The sequence below is a fragment of the Haliotis rubra genome, unplaced genomic scaffold (assembly GCF_003918875.1).
Source record: "Haliotis rubra isolate DU_JTF1 unplaced genomic scaffold, ASM391887v1 Scf12, whole genome shotgun sequence".
NCBI classification, from domain to species: domain Eukaryota; kingdom Metazoa; phylum Mollusca; class Gastropoda; order Lepetellida; family Haliotidae; genus Haliotis; species Haliotis rubra.
In genome coordinates this window covers 2,924,026-2,939,499 of record NW_025765114.1, presented here as the reverse complement: position 1 = coordinate 2,939,499, position 15,474 = coordinate 2,924,026, and the positions used below count along the sequence as shown (strand labels likewise).

Sequence of the window (15,474 nt, the reverse complement as noted above, 5' to 3'; positions counted from 1 at the left end):
CTTCTTTGCAAGTTCATTATATTTCTCACCGTGACGTCAATCAGCTGGAAGGTCGCGTAAGACTGTTCTCCCTTGCTGTCTTACTTCATTTTGGTGTCCGACGCCTTGGTGTTGCTGGAATAATGCTAAAAGCGGCCTGAAACCATATTCACTTTCATTTTATTCTGCCATAGTGTGGTTTGCGAGTAAGAACAACTATCTATTCTTGTCGACGGGGCGATTACTGGTTCGGGTGGTCAGGCCCAGTGACCGGATCTACTTGATCCCGACGGGGCGATTACTGATTCGGGTGGTCAGGCCCAGTGACCGGATCTACTTGATCCCGACGGGGCGATTACTGATTCGGGTGGTCAGGCCCAGTGACCGGATCTACTTGATCCCGACGGGGCGATTACTGGTTCGGGTGGTCAGGCCCAGTGACCGGATCTACTTGATCCCGGCGGGGCGATTACTGGTTCGGGTGGTCAGGCCCAGTGACCGGATCTACTTGATCCCGACGGGGCGATTACTGGTTCGGGTGGTCAGGCCCAGTGACCGGATCTACTTGATCCCGGCGGGGCGATTACTGGTTCGGGTGGTCAGGCCCAGTGACCGGATCTACTTGATCCCGACGGGGCGATTACTGGTTCGGGTGGTCAGGCCCAGTGACCGGATCTACTTCATCCCGACGGAATGCATCATTGTTCATGATATCAGTGAGTGGTGTCCTGGTTCTGACGCTATCAGTTAAACACCCGCACTTGTTACGTGTGGTGTGAGGCAGCAAACAACAAACAATGTACATCCCTCCACATATACTGTATAGTTTTAACAGACTAACCATTACTTCATCAATACTTTGTGAACATCATCATGTTCCATACAGACAATATCGGGAATTAATGAGACATAACATAGGCTACTTCACACAGAGGACTGTTAAATTAGGGTGGACCACAGACTCTTGATGATCACCTCAAGCCTTTATGTTTATATATGTGATCAGGCAGTCCAAACCATGCATCAACATGGTCTTGAGTCAAAGTTGGAAATTACAGTCAGTAGCAGAATCCTCTAAATGATATATACTGAGTCAAAAAAAGAAACTTCACATTCTTTCTTCAGGGCACTATAAAAGAACAAGAGATGGTAAGATGGTTAAATTGTTATTATTTCATTGCTGAGATCTGTATGATGTACTCGATACACTGACAGTGTCATAATCAGTTCCATTAGGCTACACCGCCGTTCCAAAACATGGGTATACAGAATGTCAAGTCACAAGAATAAAAATGAGAAATTTCTCAGTTCAATATCGTGTATGGCCGCCCCGCGCATTCACCACTGCCAAACACCGTCTCCTCATCGACTGCCTGATGCTTGTGAACACGTGGTTGGGGATTCTGCGCCATTGCTCGTGCAAGGCAGCGCCAAGTTCCTGCAAATTCTGAGGTTGGTTCCTAAGACCACGAAGCCTTCTCCCAAGTGCATCCCAAACGTGCTCTATTGGATTAAGGTCAGGGGACCTCGATGGCCAGTCCATGACGTTGATTCCAGCGTTTTGAAGGAAATTTCGTGTCAACATCGCGGTATGCGGACGAGCATTATCATGCTGGAACTGTAGACCTAGGCCATGAGCCGCCATGAAAGGAACGAGTTCAGGGGTGAGCACCTGGTCGCGGTAAGCAGCAGCTGTGAGGTTTCCACGGATGACCAAAAGTCGGGAACGGTTGTTCCCACAGAAAGCACCCCACACCATGCAACTTCCGCCCCCGAATCTGTCGACTTCCTGTACACAACATTGTTCACGACTTCGTCTCCAGACTCTATGCCTGCCGTCCGCGAATCTGAGGGTAAACCTGGATTCATCGCTAAAGACGACTTGATTCCAGTCTCTCTGGGTCCATCGGAGGTGACGTTGGGCCCACAGCAGACGTTGACGTTGATGAAACGGCGTCAATATTGGCCCACGATATGGACGTCGAGAATGGAGATTGGCAGCCCACAACCGATTTCGAATGGTCTGTGAGGACAGTCGACCTCTAAACATCTCAGCCCTGGTTCGTGTAGCCGGCAGAAATCTGTCACGTATGTGACGTAGGACGATTTGACGGTCTTCTGCTCGTGACGTCACACGTGGACGACCCGACCATGGGCGATCAGAAGTGGTGCCAGTTTGTTGTAGTGGCATTTCAAGTAACGTTAGAACTGTGGTTTAAAAGTGTTTTTTTCAATTCTTGAGGCCAATGCAATCACGTGCATATGAAGAAAACTTCAATGCGAAGATCACGTGATCGACTGCACGTGCAAAACCTGATTAGGCATTAACGTGATTTGCACGACGAATGGATGGGTTTGAGTGGGTTTTGCTGACGTTTTTCTAGAGTCGAAAGATAGGGATCCCATTTCGGATACATAAATGTATCATCAGAGAAAAATTATTCATTATTTTTCAAATTACATTTTGTGAAGTTTCTTTTTTGACTCAGTATATTTAGTCAATACTTGAAAGGCGTTTATGTAGAACCTATACCAGTTTAACAATGGTTACACAAAGGAAGAATACGGAATCATACTGGATCTCAAACTGACACTGAAACAGGCTGAACGAAACTGTCCAAAGTCGTTATCGGGCTCGTTTCTTTCATATATTATTTCTATTACTAAAGATATGCGATGGTATATCACATTGCAAAGTAAGTAATCATGATATCTTTTACTTAAAATACTTTAAGTTTGAATTAAAACGGTTAAATATGTTATATATCAGCGGGTTTTTCATGTACTGGCCGTTCTGAGCAGGACTTCTGCCAACATTGCATAGTTCTAAACTGGTCATCTGCAAATTGACTAAGTGCCTTGTACCTTGGACGTTCCAGTTCAAAAGTTTATGTGTGTCGCGGTAGGGGGTGTAATTTGTGAGAGTTAATTATGCATATAGGCATATTACTGCTGATTGCACATTATCACGTGAATAGATAAGTGGATATATATTATTCATCCACCATTTATCAACTCATTTGGAACAGAGGGTATCGAAGGACAAATCATTGCTAGAGCAGGTGGGATATGAGGGATGAAATTGGAAGGGAAGACAAAAAGTTGGATAGGAAAGGGAATCGAGATATGAAGTTAGAAATAAGCACAGATGATTGGATAGGAGAAGGGTTATGGAAGATATAAAGGGAGGGCAAGGGATTGAATGGGAGATCGGTTTGGGAAGAGAAGAAGGGAGTGCAGGTGATTGATGGGAGAAAGTGCAAGGGATGAGACGGGAGGGGTTATGAAAGAGACGAAGGGGGTGCAAGAAAATGGATAGGACAGGGGTGTATGGAAGAGAAGAAGAGAGCACAGGGGATTGTATGAGAAGGGGGTTGTTTAAGTCTTCAGTGAAGAAGGGAGCACAGGGAATGAGATGGAAACCGGTTGTGGAAGAGAGAAAGGGAGCACAGAGGATTGAATGGAAACGAGGAAGAGAGTGTGATTGGATGGGAGAGGGCTATGGAAGGGGGCATACTGCATAATAGACATTGTTACTCCGGTTACTGCTGGGAGAACTAACTCACTTGGCTCATGTGAGACCACAAGTGTCGCGTGTGCTTCTTTGTTGGGGGAGGACTGAAGTCAAAAAACACTCAGGATTCAAGCTGCCTAACACGGCCACCCATCCAAGACTCTCCGCAATCAACGTTGCTTAACTTTTACTGACTTGTGACATGGGCTGATGACGACCACACACCACCACATAAAGGGGACATGATTGGAATGGGTCTAGTACTGTATTGGAATACTTAATCCTGCAAGTAGATATATATTTGCAACATGAATATCAAAGCACTCTTACAAGTGGATGATTAGTATATGTTTTACCGACTTTCTACCTTCTCTGAAATATCACCCGGGCAATATATCTAGAAACTAATCAATAACGATGACTGCCATAGTGCTAGTTCTATCTGAACCCGATGAGATCCATTAAAACATCCCCTGGCTGTTTTGTGGGATGTTCCTTCCGTTATTCCCGGATTCATATCTAACCATGTGAAATATTGCCATGAGTAACTCGAGCAAACTGGTCATACGAACTCGTATTTCCTAACTGACAATCCTGCTTTGGAAATAGGAGAGTCAGTAATTGGCAAGTTCCACACTCGACACGGAGCGCTGAGATGATGTTTCCTGTTGCTAAAGCATACATCCATTTGGCTTCGTCACAATGACCCCCAATTAACTTTTACTCTCGCGAGATTTTGGGTTCGATCATATTACACTCCCTTAATATTAGTAGTGTGTTTAAACCAGGTGAAAATGAACACATTGTTGGTAGAATATTAGCTCATCTGGTTTTCTGATAATTCTTTAGTAGTACCATTCAATTGTGGACCACTGGCAATTTAGGGATAAGGCATCTGAGTTTCAAATTAATTTGTTTTCTTCAACATGTCCCAAAACATAAAAGTTTGTAAACATTCCATAATTAGGTTTAAGTATATTAATTAAATATGATTTCAAAGATCCATTGATTAGATACACAGCATCACAACGGACGGTACAACCATATTTGCAGCTTTAGGTTGTTTTGATGCAGCTTTTAACGAACTTCGAACTGATCTACCTGTATCAAGTGTAGTACTGTTATATGTAGAACTGGTAATTATGAAAACACATAGTTATTAGATCGATAGAGTAAGGAATCATGCGCCCGGTTTGATTTAAGGGTCTGATTTGTCACGTGTCCAGCCTGTACGTGGGGAGATTATCCATGGGAGTCAGGCTACGCCCTTGTATTCAGTTTCTAATGGATCAGATAAACGTACACCACTAGTCAATATGATCATACAGGTTTCATATGAATCACTGATATATCTACCCCAACGCCGGGCCACTGCATCACAGCGCTTGTGCCAACGGTCTGATCTTACATCTTCTGTCAATACTACAATGTTATCATCATAGAATTTCAAAATAACTTTTAAGCCATGTTTTTGTGTTAATTGAGAAATTACAGTGATAACATAGTTTCAATAAAACTATCATTTAATGAGTTGTTGTAAATAACTAGCGACAGATATTTCGTCGAAAGATTGAATACCAGGAACTTAAATCTTGTTTATGAAACGTGTACTAATCTACAGCTCTGGGTTTATGAGCATGTGCATGGAAATGGAACCAGTATTAGTTAGAAACAACTGTACAAACACCAGATTAATGCCTCATGTAGTGCATAATATGTATTTTCTAGATATTGATATTATCAATATGTACTCAAAGGTAAGAGTACGTGCTCACCGTCATAGCACATTAATTACTACGGCAGTCAATAATGATGATGTTGTATTTGTGGCTCAAGGTTACTGTTATCTGTACACAACATTCAACCAGATTGGGGATGTGATTCCGTTATCTTTAGATTTCAATCTGCTGTATATGTGAAATGGGAAATCCGAATCAATATTACTTCTACAAACGACATAGTACTCATGGGTACAATTGGAATTCAAAATTGCGAATATATATTTATTTAATAATTGCATGGATATTTTAGTGACAAACCGACAATTTAACCGGCAAATGATCAATACTTCTACGCGAAATATGTTTATGTCGTTTTATATTACTTTGTCAAATGAGGAACATCATCGTAAAACATGTTTGTTTGTGTGTTTGTTTGTTCTTTGTCTAGTCAACAATACGTCTTCACATATGGCAGCAGTCTGAAAATAATCAAGTCAGACAATCAGTGTTTTTTACCACGAGCAATGACCTCCACCATAGGGAAACGATGACATGTGTCAACCAAGTCAGCGATCGCGAGCTGCCCAGCCTGTCGACAAGCATGGATTTCTGAAGACCATTTCTAACCCGAATGTTCACACGTTCGCGGTAGAAAACATTTCCTTAGAGGAAGCTAAATATTCCACTCGACCACTGGGAACCTGTCACATAGTTATTGACACACCTTCCGCGCTTTTTTCTCCTAATGGTATTGCTATCTCACTGTGCACCCTATCATTTGTATATACAACTTGCATTTGGGCTGACGTTAATCTCCAGTTTGCACTGTGTAGAGTGATCAATAGGCTCTATTGACTGCAAATGAGTTACAGTGACATACAACGGAGCTCACGGTGTAAAACAAATGTTAAACAACTCCTCGTGGGAGGTGCCTCAGTACGTTGTCATTGCATTAACAGAATGTTACCGTTATCCTTATTGAAGGCATCGGCACATGTTCAGGATTGTGTTTTAATTGTATCACATGATTAATCAAAATTCACAATCAAACGCCCCTACAGGTATCTGTGCAGAAAAAAAACGATGCAGCAATATATCACACTTGCATGTGTTTTTAGGCTTAGTGAGTTTAAGTCGAAAATAAAGGTTCGAAATATACCTTTAGTCCTTTCCTATAGTGGCCATTTCTATATATAGGACAGGTGACAGGTAGAATAGGACAGGTGTGTGTGTGTGTGTGTGTGTGTGTGTGTGTGTGTGTCATTCGCGATGTTAACACAAGGTAGCATATAATGTAATGACAAAGCCAATGAGATTAATAAGTCCATTAAATATAATGAAGGTGGGTGGAGGAGCTGACTATGGTAACACTGCCCGTATGTGCTTGATGATGTGATTAAATCACATTGGAGTACTGGCAAGATTTAAGCCTAGATCTCTGTTTTGCCTCGGCGTATACTAACTCAGTCAGTAGCTTTGAGACATCTATATGGAATTGTCGTCCATAAACAAGGTGTCGTGTATCCGGATATGAAAAGCGGATTAGTATCATGTCCTACCTGAAGATTATAATGTGAACGTGTAATAAGCTAACCCATTTTTAAAATCACGGTATCGCCCCTGTAAGTACAACTCTTTCTTCACTTAATGTTTGTGGGTGATTGTAGTTGTGCATGTTCGCTGTGTTAATGCCCCTCCATTAAATACGAAAGTGATATTGATTCGGGGTTAGAGTGTGATAACGCAGTCCCGGGCTGTTATCCGTCGGTACAGGAAAGACGGCGTAACACCTGTCGGTAACCTGCCCTATTTAATCTGTCACAGGCATGGCCAACCAATAATTAGTTCTTACAGGCTTGTGATGTGTAACACATCTATCAATGTCATTGTAGATCGATTATTCGTACAACACTCAGGCCGTTGTTTAACACGTTGCGATGGACACTATCCACGGTGGCCGTGTTAAACACGACCGGCCATCCATTAACTGACTGACTGACTGAGTTTGGTTTTACGCCGCTTTTAGCAATATTCCAGCAACATCACGGCGGGGGACACCAGAAATGGGCTTCACACATTGTACCCATGTGGGGATTCGAATCCGGGACTTCGACGTGACGAGCCAACGCTTTAACCACTAGGCTACCCCACCGCCCCCATTAACTATTTCAAGGTGTACCTCACCGCAGCCTTTTATCACTAGCAAGAGAACCGAGGGACAAAATCTTAATTGGAATGTCAACAAGGCACATAGATATGAACTGCGTTTTGCATTGTCTTGTGAGAGGAAAGTGAGTGTATATTGCTTAATTATAAATGTGTGAATTATGTGTATTCATGTGTAGATTATGTGTATGTATCTGTTGATTATGTATATGAATGTGTAGATTATGTGTATTCATGTTGTGATTCATGTGTATTCATGTGTGAATAATGTGTATGCATGTGTGGATTATGTGTATTCATGGGTTAGTTATGTCCATGCATGTGTAGATTATGTGTATTCATGGGTTAGTTATGTCCATGCATGTGTAGATTATGTTTATTCATGGGTTAGTTATGTCCATGCATGTGTAGATTATGTGTATTCACGGGTTAGTTATGTCCATGGATATGTAGATTATGTGTATTCATGGGTTAGTTATGTCCATGCATGTGTAGATTATGTGTATTCATGGGTTAGTTATGTCCATGCATATGTAGATTATGTGTATTCACGGGTTAGTTATGTCCATGCATGTGTAGATTATGTGTATTCATGGGTTAGTTTTGTCCATGCGTGTGTAGATTATGTGTATTCATGGGTTAGTTTTGTCCATGCATGTGTAGATTATGTGTATGTATGTGTGGATTATGGGTATGTATGTTTATATTGTGTGTATGCATGTGTGGATCATGTGTGTGCATGTGTAGATCATGTGTGTGCCTTTGTGGAGTATATTCATGCATATGTGTGGCTGGTTGTACTTGTCCAGATATATGCCAGACATATCGTGCTTGCCCCCTAACACACAGTACTCTCCCAACTGACGAGTCCTAGTTTAACCGAGACCAAGGCGGGGTGAAAATAACTTCCATCTTTTAACGATGTTTGATATCACGTGCCAAGGGTATTCGGACGAATAACGTTCCGCGAATACGATCATTCCTCTAGACAAGGGAGATTGCAATTAGAAACACAACAATAACTAGTATAGTAACGTGATGAGGATTTGGTATATAATATATCTTTTAGCTAGCTGTGATGATAACGGTAGTGAGCTATTAGATAACATGAAATAATAGAACCAATGTTGTTTCTTATAACAGTACACTATTAACATGACGTAGGACAAAATAGTGCCTGTGAAGCGACAATAGCATTAGTAAATATGATAACAGAATACATAGATACAATAATGAACAAGTTGAACAATAAACCGTGAAAATAACGGGTATCATAAACAATACCATGCTTGAAATAAGGGATACTTTCACTAATGTTTGTTATGTTTTCTTGAAAATAAAATCCTTGAATATTGTAGAAAAGATCATTTACAACGTTTACATAAAATGGTACTCACCGTTTTTGCTGATTCCTGAGAGGCGTTGGAGATGAAACTGTGACGATAGGAACCTCCTCGACGCCGCCATTTCCCTCGGCCACTCAAAGGCATGTCCACCTTTATACGAGAAAGAAGTCCTATCATGTTTGTTACAGGCTTTTTTTTACGATTCATTTTTAAAAAATGAACCTAACACAATATTCAAACACCTGTTCAACAAAGATATCCAGTCAATTGCCTGCCGAAGAAACCTAATTCTCTAGTAACAGATATGATTCTCGGAACATGATCTATGTTCTATTGTCCATCATTATATTGCTCAGTGGATGGTCCGTTGTGATCTGGCGTGCTCCGTAATATTTCGTTGAACGTGTCAATTCGTTAATATCATCCTCTGCATTAAGCTGTCCACAGATGCTTAACCCGGTCGCAATAAGCTCCTCTACTGAAACAGGAGGCATCACTATGTGTGGCCCTAATGGTCGCTACCCATGCATGGACAACAATGCAAAGCGTGGTCATTAATCATATCCTGGGGAGATGGTCAATAGCGACTCCCGGTGACATAAACATCAGTTGGCTGACTGATACAGCGACAATGAAAGCACGAGGTTCAGTGTGTAATGAGTTTTCAATATTAGATGCCACCGAACTGATAAGGTGCTCAACACAACATATACCATTTGCTTTACCTCCATGACTCTTAAAACTGCGAGGGATGTTTTTAATTCAAAAGGTACCTTGATAAGTGCGTGTCTGTTAGGAACCTAAGTAATTCTTCTATATAATACACTTGACCACAGTAATGCTTTAAAAAAACTGAACCCAGATCTGGTATGGAAGTAAAAGTAGACAAATATTGACATCGATCTTGCTAACTCGTTAACACTGGAATGAAGGAAAGACCTGATTTCATCATAAAGGCCATGTTCAAAGGAAACAGATTCAGTTCACTGCTCGTCACGACAAGAACAAGGCACGCCATAAAGTCAAGATCGGCACGTTACCTGGTCATTCATAACGGTCAGGTCCTCAACTGTGGACTTCATGATGGTTGCCGGAAAGTGTATAATCCTCCAACTTCCCCTTGGCACGACTCTCGACTGATTAGTGCCATATGCATTAACAGTGTTGGGCTCAAGGTTGTGTTGACAAAGTTCGATTAACAAGATCACTACCTATATCTAGTTAGCGCTTCTCCTCGGCTACTAATAAGGACATGGTGAGGAGGAATCAATGCTATTCACATGGTGGACATGCGTATGGAATTAAAGATTCAGTTACTGTTCTCCATATGTCAATGTATCTATTTTCACTTATTTTCACATAATTTCTAAATTGCATTGCAGCGTTTGTAACTTTTTTTATCATTTGAATTATGAATATAAACAAATATTCACATGGACACTCTCTCACTATGTTATCTAAATCATTATCAAATGGAAAGTGAAAGGTCACAGATGATCATTATAGCCACTGACTCTCTATTATTACTCTCTTTGAGACACAACTATTTTGACTCTCTTTGAGATACAACTATTATTACTCTCTTTGAGACACAACTATTATTACTCTCTCTGAGACACAATTATTATTACACTCTCTGAAACACAACTATCTTGACTCTCTTAGACACACAACTATCATTACTCTCTCTGAGACACAATTATTATTACTCTCTTTGAGACACAATTATTATTACACTCTCTGAAACACAACTATCTTGACTCTCTTTGAGACACACCTATCATTACTCTCTCTGAGACACAATTATTATTATTCTCTTTGACACACAATTATCATTACTCTCTCTGAGACACAACTACACTTGACTCTCTTTGAGACACAACTATTATTACTCTCTCTGAGACACAACTATCTTGACTCTCTTTGAGACACACCTATCTCGACTCTCTTTGAGACACAACTATCATTACTCTCTTTGAGACACAGCTATTATTACTCTCTGTGAGACACAATTATTATTACACTCTCTGAAACACAACTTCACTTGACTCTCTTTGAGACACAACTATCATTACTCTCTTTGAGACACAACTATTATTACTCTCTTTGAGACACAATTATTATTACACTCTCTGCAACAAAACTATCTTGACTCTCTTTGAGACACAACTATCATTACTCTCTTTGAGACACAACTATTATTACTCTCTTTGAGACACAATTATTATTACACTCTCTGCAACACAACTATTTTGACTCTCTTTGAGACACAACTATCATTACTCTCTTTGAGACACAATTATTATTACTCTCTTTGAGACACAATTATTATTACTCTCTTTGAGATACAACTATCATTACTCTCTTTGAGACACAACTATTATTACTCTCTTTGAGACACAATTATTATTACACTCCCTGAAACACAACTATCTTGACTCTCTTTGAGACACACCTATCATTACTCTCTCTGAGACACAATTATTATTACTCTCTTTGACACACAATTATCATTACTCTCTCTGAGACACAACTACACTTGACTCTCTTTGAGACACAACTATTATTACTCTCTCTGAGACACAACTATCTTGACTCTCTTTGAGACACACCTATCTTGACTCTCTTTGAGACACAACTATCTTGACTCTCTTTGAGACACAGCTATCATTACTCTCTCTGAGACACAATTATTATTGCACACTCTGAGACACACCTATCTTGACTCTCTTTGAGACAAAACTATTATTACTCTCTCTGAGACACAATTATCATTACTCTCTCTGAGACACAACTTCATTTGACTCTCTTTGAAACACAACTATTATTACTCTCTCTGAGACACAACTATTATTACTCTCTTTGAGACACACATAGCTTGACTCTCTTTGAGACACAACTATCATTACTCTCTTTGAGACACAGCTATTATTACTCTCTGTGAGACACAATTATTATTACACTCTCTGAAACACAACTTCACTTGACTCTCTTTGAGACACAACTATCATTACTCTCTTTGAGACACAACTATTATTACTCTCTTTGAGACACAATTATTATTACTCTCTCTGAAACACAACTATCTTGACTCTCTTTGAGACACAACTATTCTTACTCTCTTTGAGACACAATTATCATTACTCTCTCTGAGACACAACTTCACTTGACTCTCTTTGAAACACAACTATTATTACTCTCTTTGAGATACAATTATTTTTACTCTCTGAGACACAATTATTATTACTCTCTTTGAGACACAATTATTATTACTCTCTTTGAGATACAACTATCATTACTCTCTTTGAGATACAACTATTATTACTCTCTCTGAGACACAATTATTATTACACTCTCTGAAACACAATTATTATTACACTCTCTGAAACACAACTATCTTGACTCTCTTTGAGACACAACTATCATTACTCTCTTTGAGACACAATTATTATTACTCTGTTTGAGACACAACTATCATTACTCTCTCTGAGACACAATTATTATTACTCTCTTTGACACACAATTATCATTACTCTCTCTGAGACACAACTACACTTGACTCTCTTTGAGACACAACTATTATTACTCTCTCTGAGACACAACTATCTTGACTCTCTTTGAGACACACCTATCTTGACTCTCTTTGAGACACAACTATCTTGACTCTCTTTGAGACACACCTATCTCGACTCTCTTTGAGACACAACTATCATTACTCTCTTTGAGACACAGCTATTATTACTCTCTCTGAGACACAATTATTATTACACTCTCTGAAACACAACTTCACTTGACTCTCTTTGAGACACAACTATCATTACTCTCTTTGAGACACAACTATTATTACTCTCTTTGAGACACACCTTGCTTGACTCTCTTTGAGACACAACCACATGACCCCTTTTTGGAAATAACTGTCATGATCCCCTTCCACTTCACAAAAAAAATTCCCTTCCTTTCCAAGATGAATTATACATACATAGAAAGTGTTCTTTTGGTGATAGGCATATCAAATTTGCTCTATTGGCAAGTTTCTGCGATATAACACATATTGCCTGCATTCCTTGCTTTGATCATAATCACAAACGTGTCATAAATACATATCTATTAGAGTAATATACAGTGGTTATCCCAGTTCAGACGGTTTGGTGTCTGTGAGTGAGTTTAGTTTTACGCCGCATTCAGCAATATTCCAGCTATATGACAGCGGTCTGTAAAAGATCAACATCATGAGCATTGCAACTGGGATACGATGACATGTGTCAACCAAGTCAGCGAGTCTGACCACTCGATCCCGTTAGTCATCTTACAACAAGCGTGAGTTACTGAAGACCAATTCTAACCCAGGTCTTCACGGGTGTTTGGTCTCTGTGTCACCCTTTCTTTCAAAAAGAGTTTAATTGAAGTATTTTACACTGATGCTGAAGTCAAATTGCCACAACAATACAGCATACATTGTCAGTTGCAGGTAGGGCTCAAACCAGTGTACAATCCTCCGACCACAGTACACCATCTCCCTGTCCCTGACCACGGTACATCATCTCCCTGTCCCTGACCACAGTACATCATCTCCCTGTCCCCGACCACAGTACATCATCTCCCTGTCCCCGACCACAGTACATCATCTCCCTGTCCCCGACCACGGTACACCATCTCCCTGTCCCCGACCACAGTACATCATCTCCCTGTCCCCGACCACAGTACACCATCTCCCTGTCCCCGACCACAGTACACCATCTCCCTGTCCCCGACCACAGTACACCATCTCCCTGTCCCCGACTACGGTACACCATCTCCCTGTCCCCGACCACGGTACATGATCTCCCTGTCCCTGACCACGGTACATGATCTCCCTGTCCCCGACCACAGTACATCATCTCCCTGTCCCTGACCACAGTACACCATCTCCCTGTCCCAGACCACAGTACATCATCTCCCTGTCCCCGACCACGATACATCATGCCCCTGTATCCGACCACGATACACCATGCCCCTCTATCCGACCACGGTCTTTGTTGCAGCATGGTGTCAGTGTTTAAATCACGTAGTAAGTATGTTTATATATGACCAGTTAATGATACATAGGGTAAATAGGACATAAGGTCGTAACTTTTAGCTGGAAACATTTATCTCCTCCATTTACATATTTGACGGGAACGTATAACAATTATTCGCATAACAGACATTTACGATAATCATTTCTATTCTTGTTCCTAATTTGGACGAGTTAGTGTTTCGCATAAAATCTAACTTTACGAGATGGTAGAAAAAACATTCCTTGAAGATTGCAAGCAATACAAACATAACAATACTAAATGAATAAATTAAAATTGACCAACATTTGTAATACAGTATATGTATTGTAAGTTTTTTCTCGTTCCATCTACTCTGTGTAATAAGTCAAGTAGTGTGTGTCAAGTAGGAGTGTGTGATATTATTGCGATGTTTTTACATTCATTCCATAGTATTTGCCATTCAGGCATTGTACAATTGCTACCACATGATGGGCTTGTGTTTATGCCTTTATGAATCACTATAAAATACTTTGTCTATTTATTTAACTTGCTCGGACTGATGGATCTCAAAATAGAGGAAGGAAGAAAGTGTACACTGAACAATAGAAAACGTTATGCCCATTACGTCATTCACAAATAAAAAATGAAATTCGTTTACTTTTGTATGTCCATACTTATATTGTTTGATATGAAATTATAAGAACTTGGATAACGAGCAATTAGGATTGTTTTCAAATTAAGAATTATATGAGTATAATCCTCCAGAGATATTTGCTCTTATGGACTTACCATATTTCGAAACCTGCAGAACCTCACAGGACCTTTCATTGTATATCACTCTTTGCATAGTGCCTCACATGGGACTTGCAACAGTTCATATGTAAACATATGAAGCGAATGACAGCTCACACGGAATCCAACACTCCTATTATACAAACACATTACATCTAATAGCCTTCAGAATGCACAGGAAGCGAATACATAGACACAGTGCAACTCATGTCATATATATACTGAGAGAAACAAATAAAGGATCACATGAAAATTCAAGCGACCCTTTAATATTTTCCAGTTTTCTTCACTAGCTTTGAATAGTGATGTGGTGATGAAAACTGGAAAATATTAAAGGAACGCTTCAATTTTCTTAAGATCCTTTATTTGTTTCTCTCAGCATACATACACTATAATGTGATGTTTTTTAAGGCACTTCGTATGGAATACTGGAAGAGACATTGTCGCATTGTTGCGTTGTCGCCCTCTCAAATACAAGCACAATGAGGCAAAATTAACCAAAGCGCGACATTGCAACAATGCGACAACGCGACATTTCGGCCATTTGTCTCATTGTCGCGATGTCGCGTGTCGCGTTTTGAATAATATTTTTCTATTCCTCAAAAGGGCGACAATGCGACAATTTTCAAGGTCAAAATATGTCGCGTTGTCGCCCTATCTAAGATGTGTAAAAAGAGCCTAAAAATTTACTAAAACGACTGAGAATGACTGTGGTATATATGGAATGGAGGGAAAGGTCATATTGGGATATTTACATAACGTGGAACAGTTACGCCATTCTCAAAAACCTTTGGTAGCCCAAAAATAGAAAATTAGTCCACCTATAATTGGTAATTAGATGCTTGAAAACGGTATAATAAACTATACCGAAACGTCGCTATTGTCTTAAGTTTTGTTACCTCTATTAACAGATCTAGTTAAACAGCACACTTAATTATTTG

At 40.1% G+C, this 15,474-nt stretch overlaps 1 protein-coding gene across 1 annotated transcript in view; it reads right to left on the bottom strand.

The window, feature by feature from the left end:
* The window catches only part of LOC124262594 (short transient receptor potential channel 3-like), a 56,000-nt gene extending 41,385 nt beyond the window's left edge, over nt 1–14,615 (bottom strand). The window contains exons 1-2 of the mRNA XM_046697097.1: nt 14,531–14,615; nt 8,778–8,876 (exon numbers count right to left, since the gene is read on the bottom strand). Of these exons, the coding sequence (XP_046553053.1) occupies nt 8,778–8,876; nt 14,531–14,569 (138 nt within the window). The 5' untranslated portion in view covers nt 14,570–14,615. The remainder of the gene's footprint in view (nt 1–8,777; nt 8,877–14,530) is intronic.
* Nucleotides 14,616–15,474: the final 859 nt, after the last annotated feature.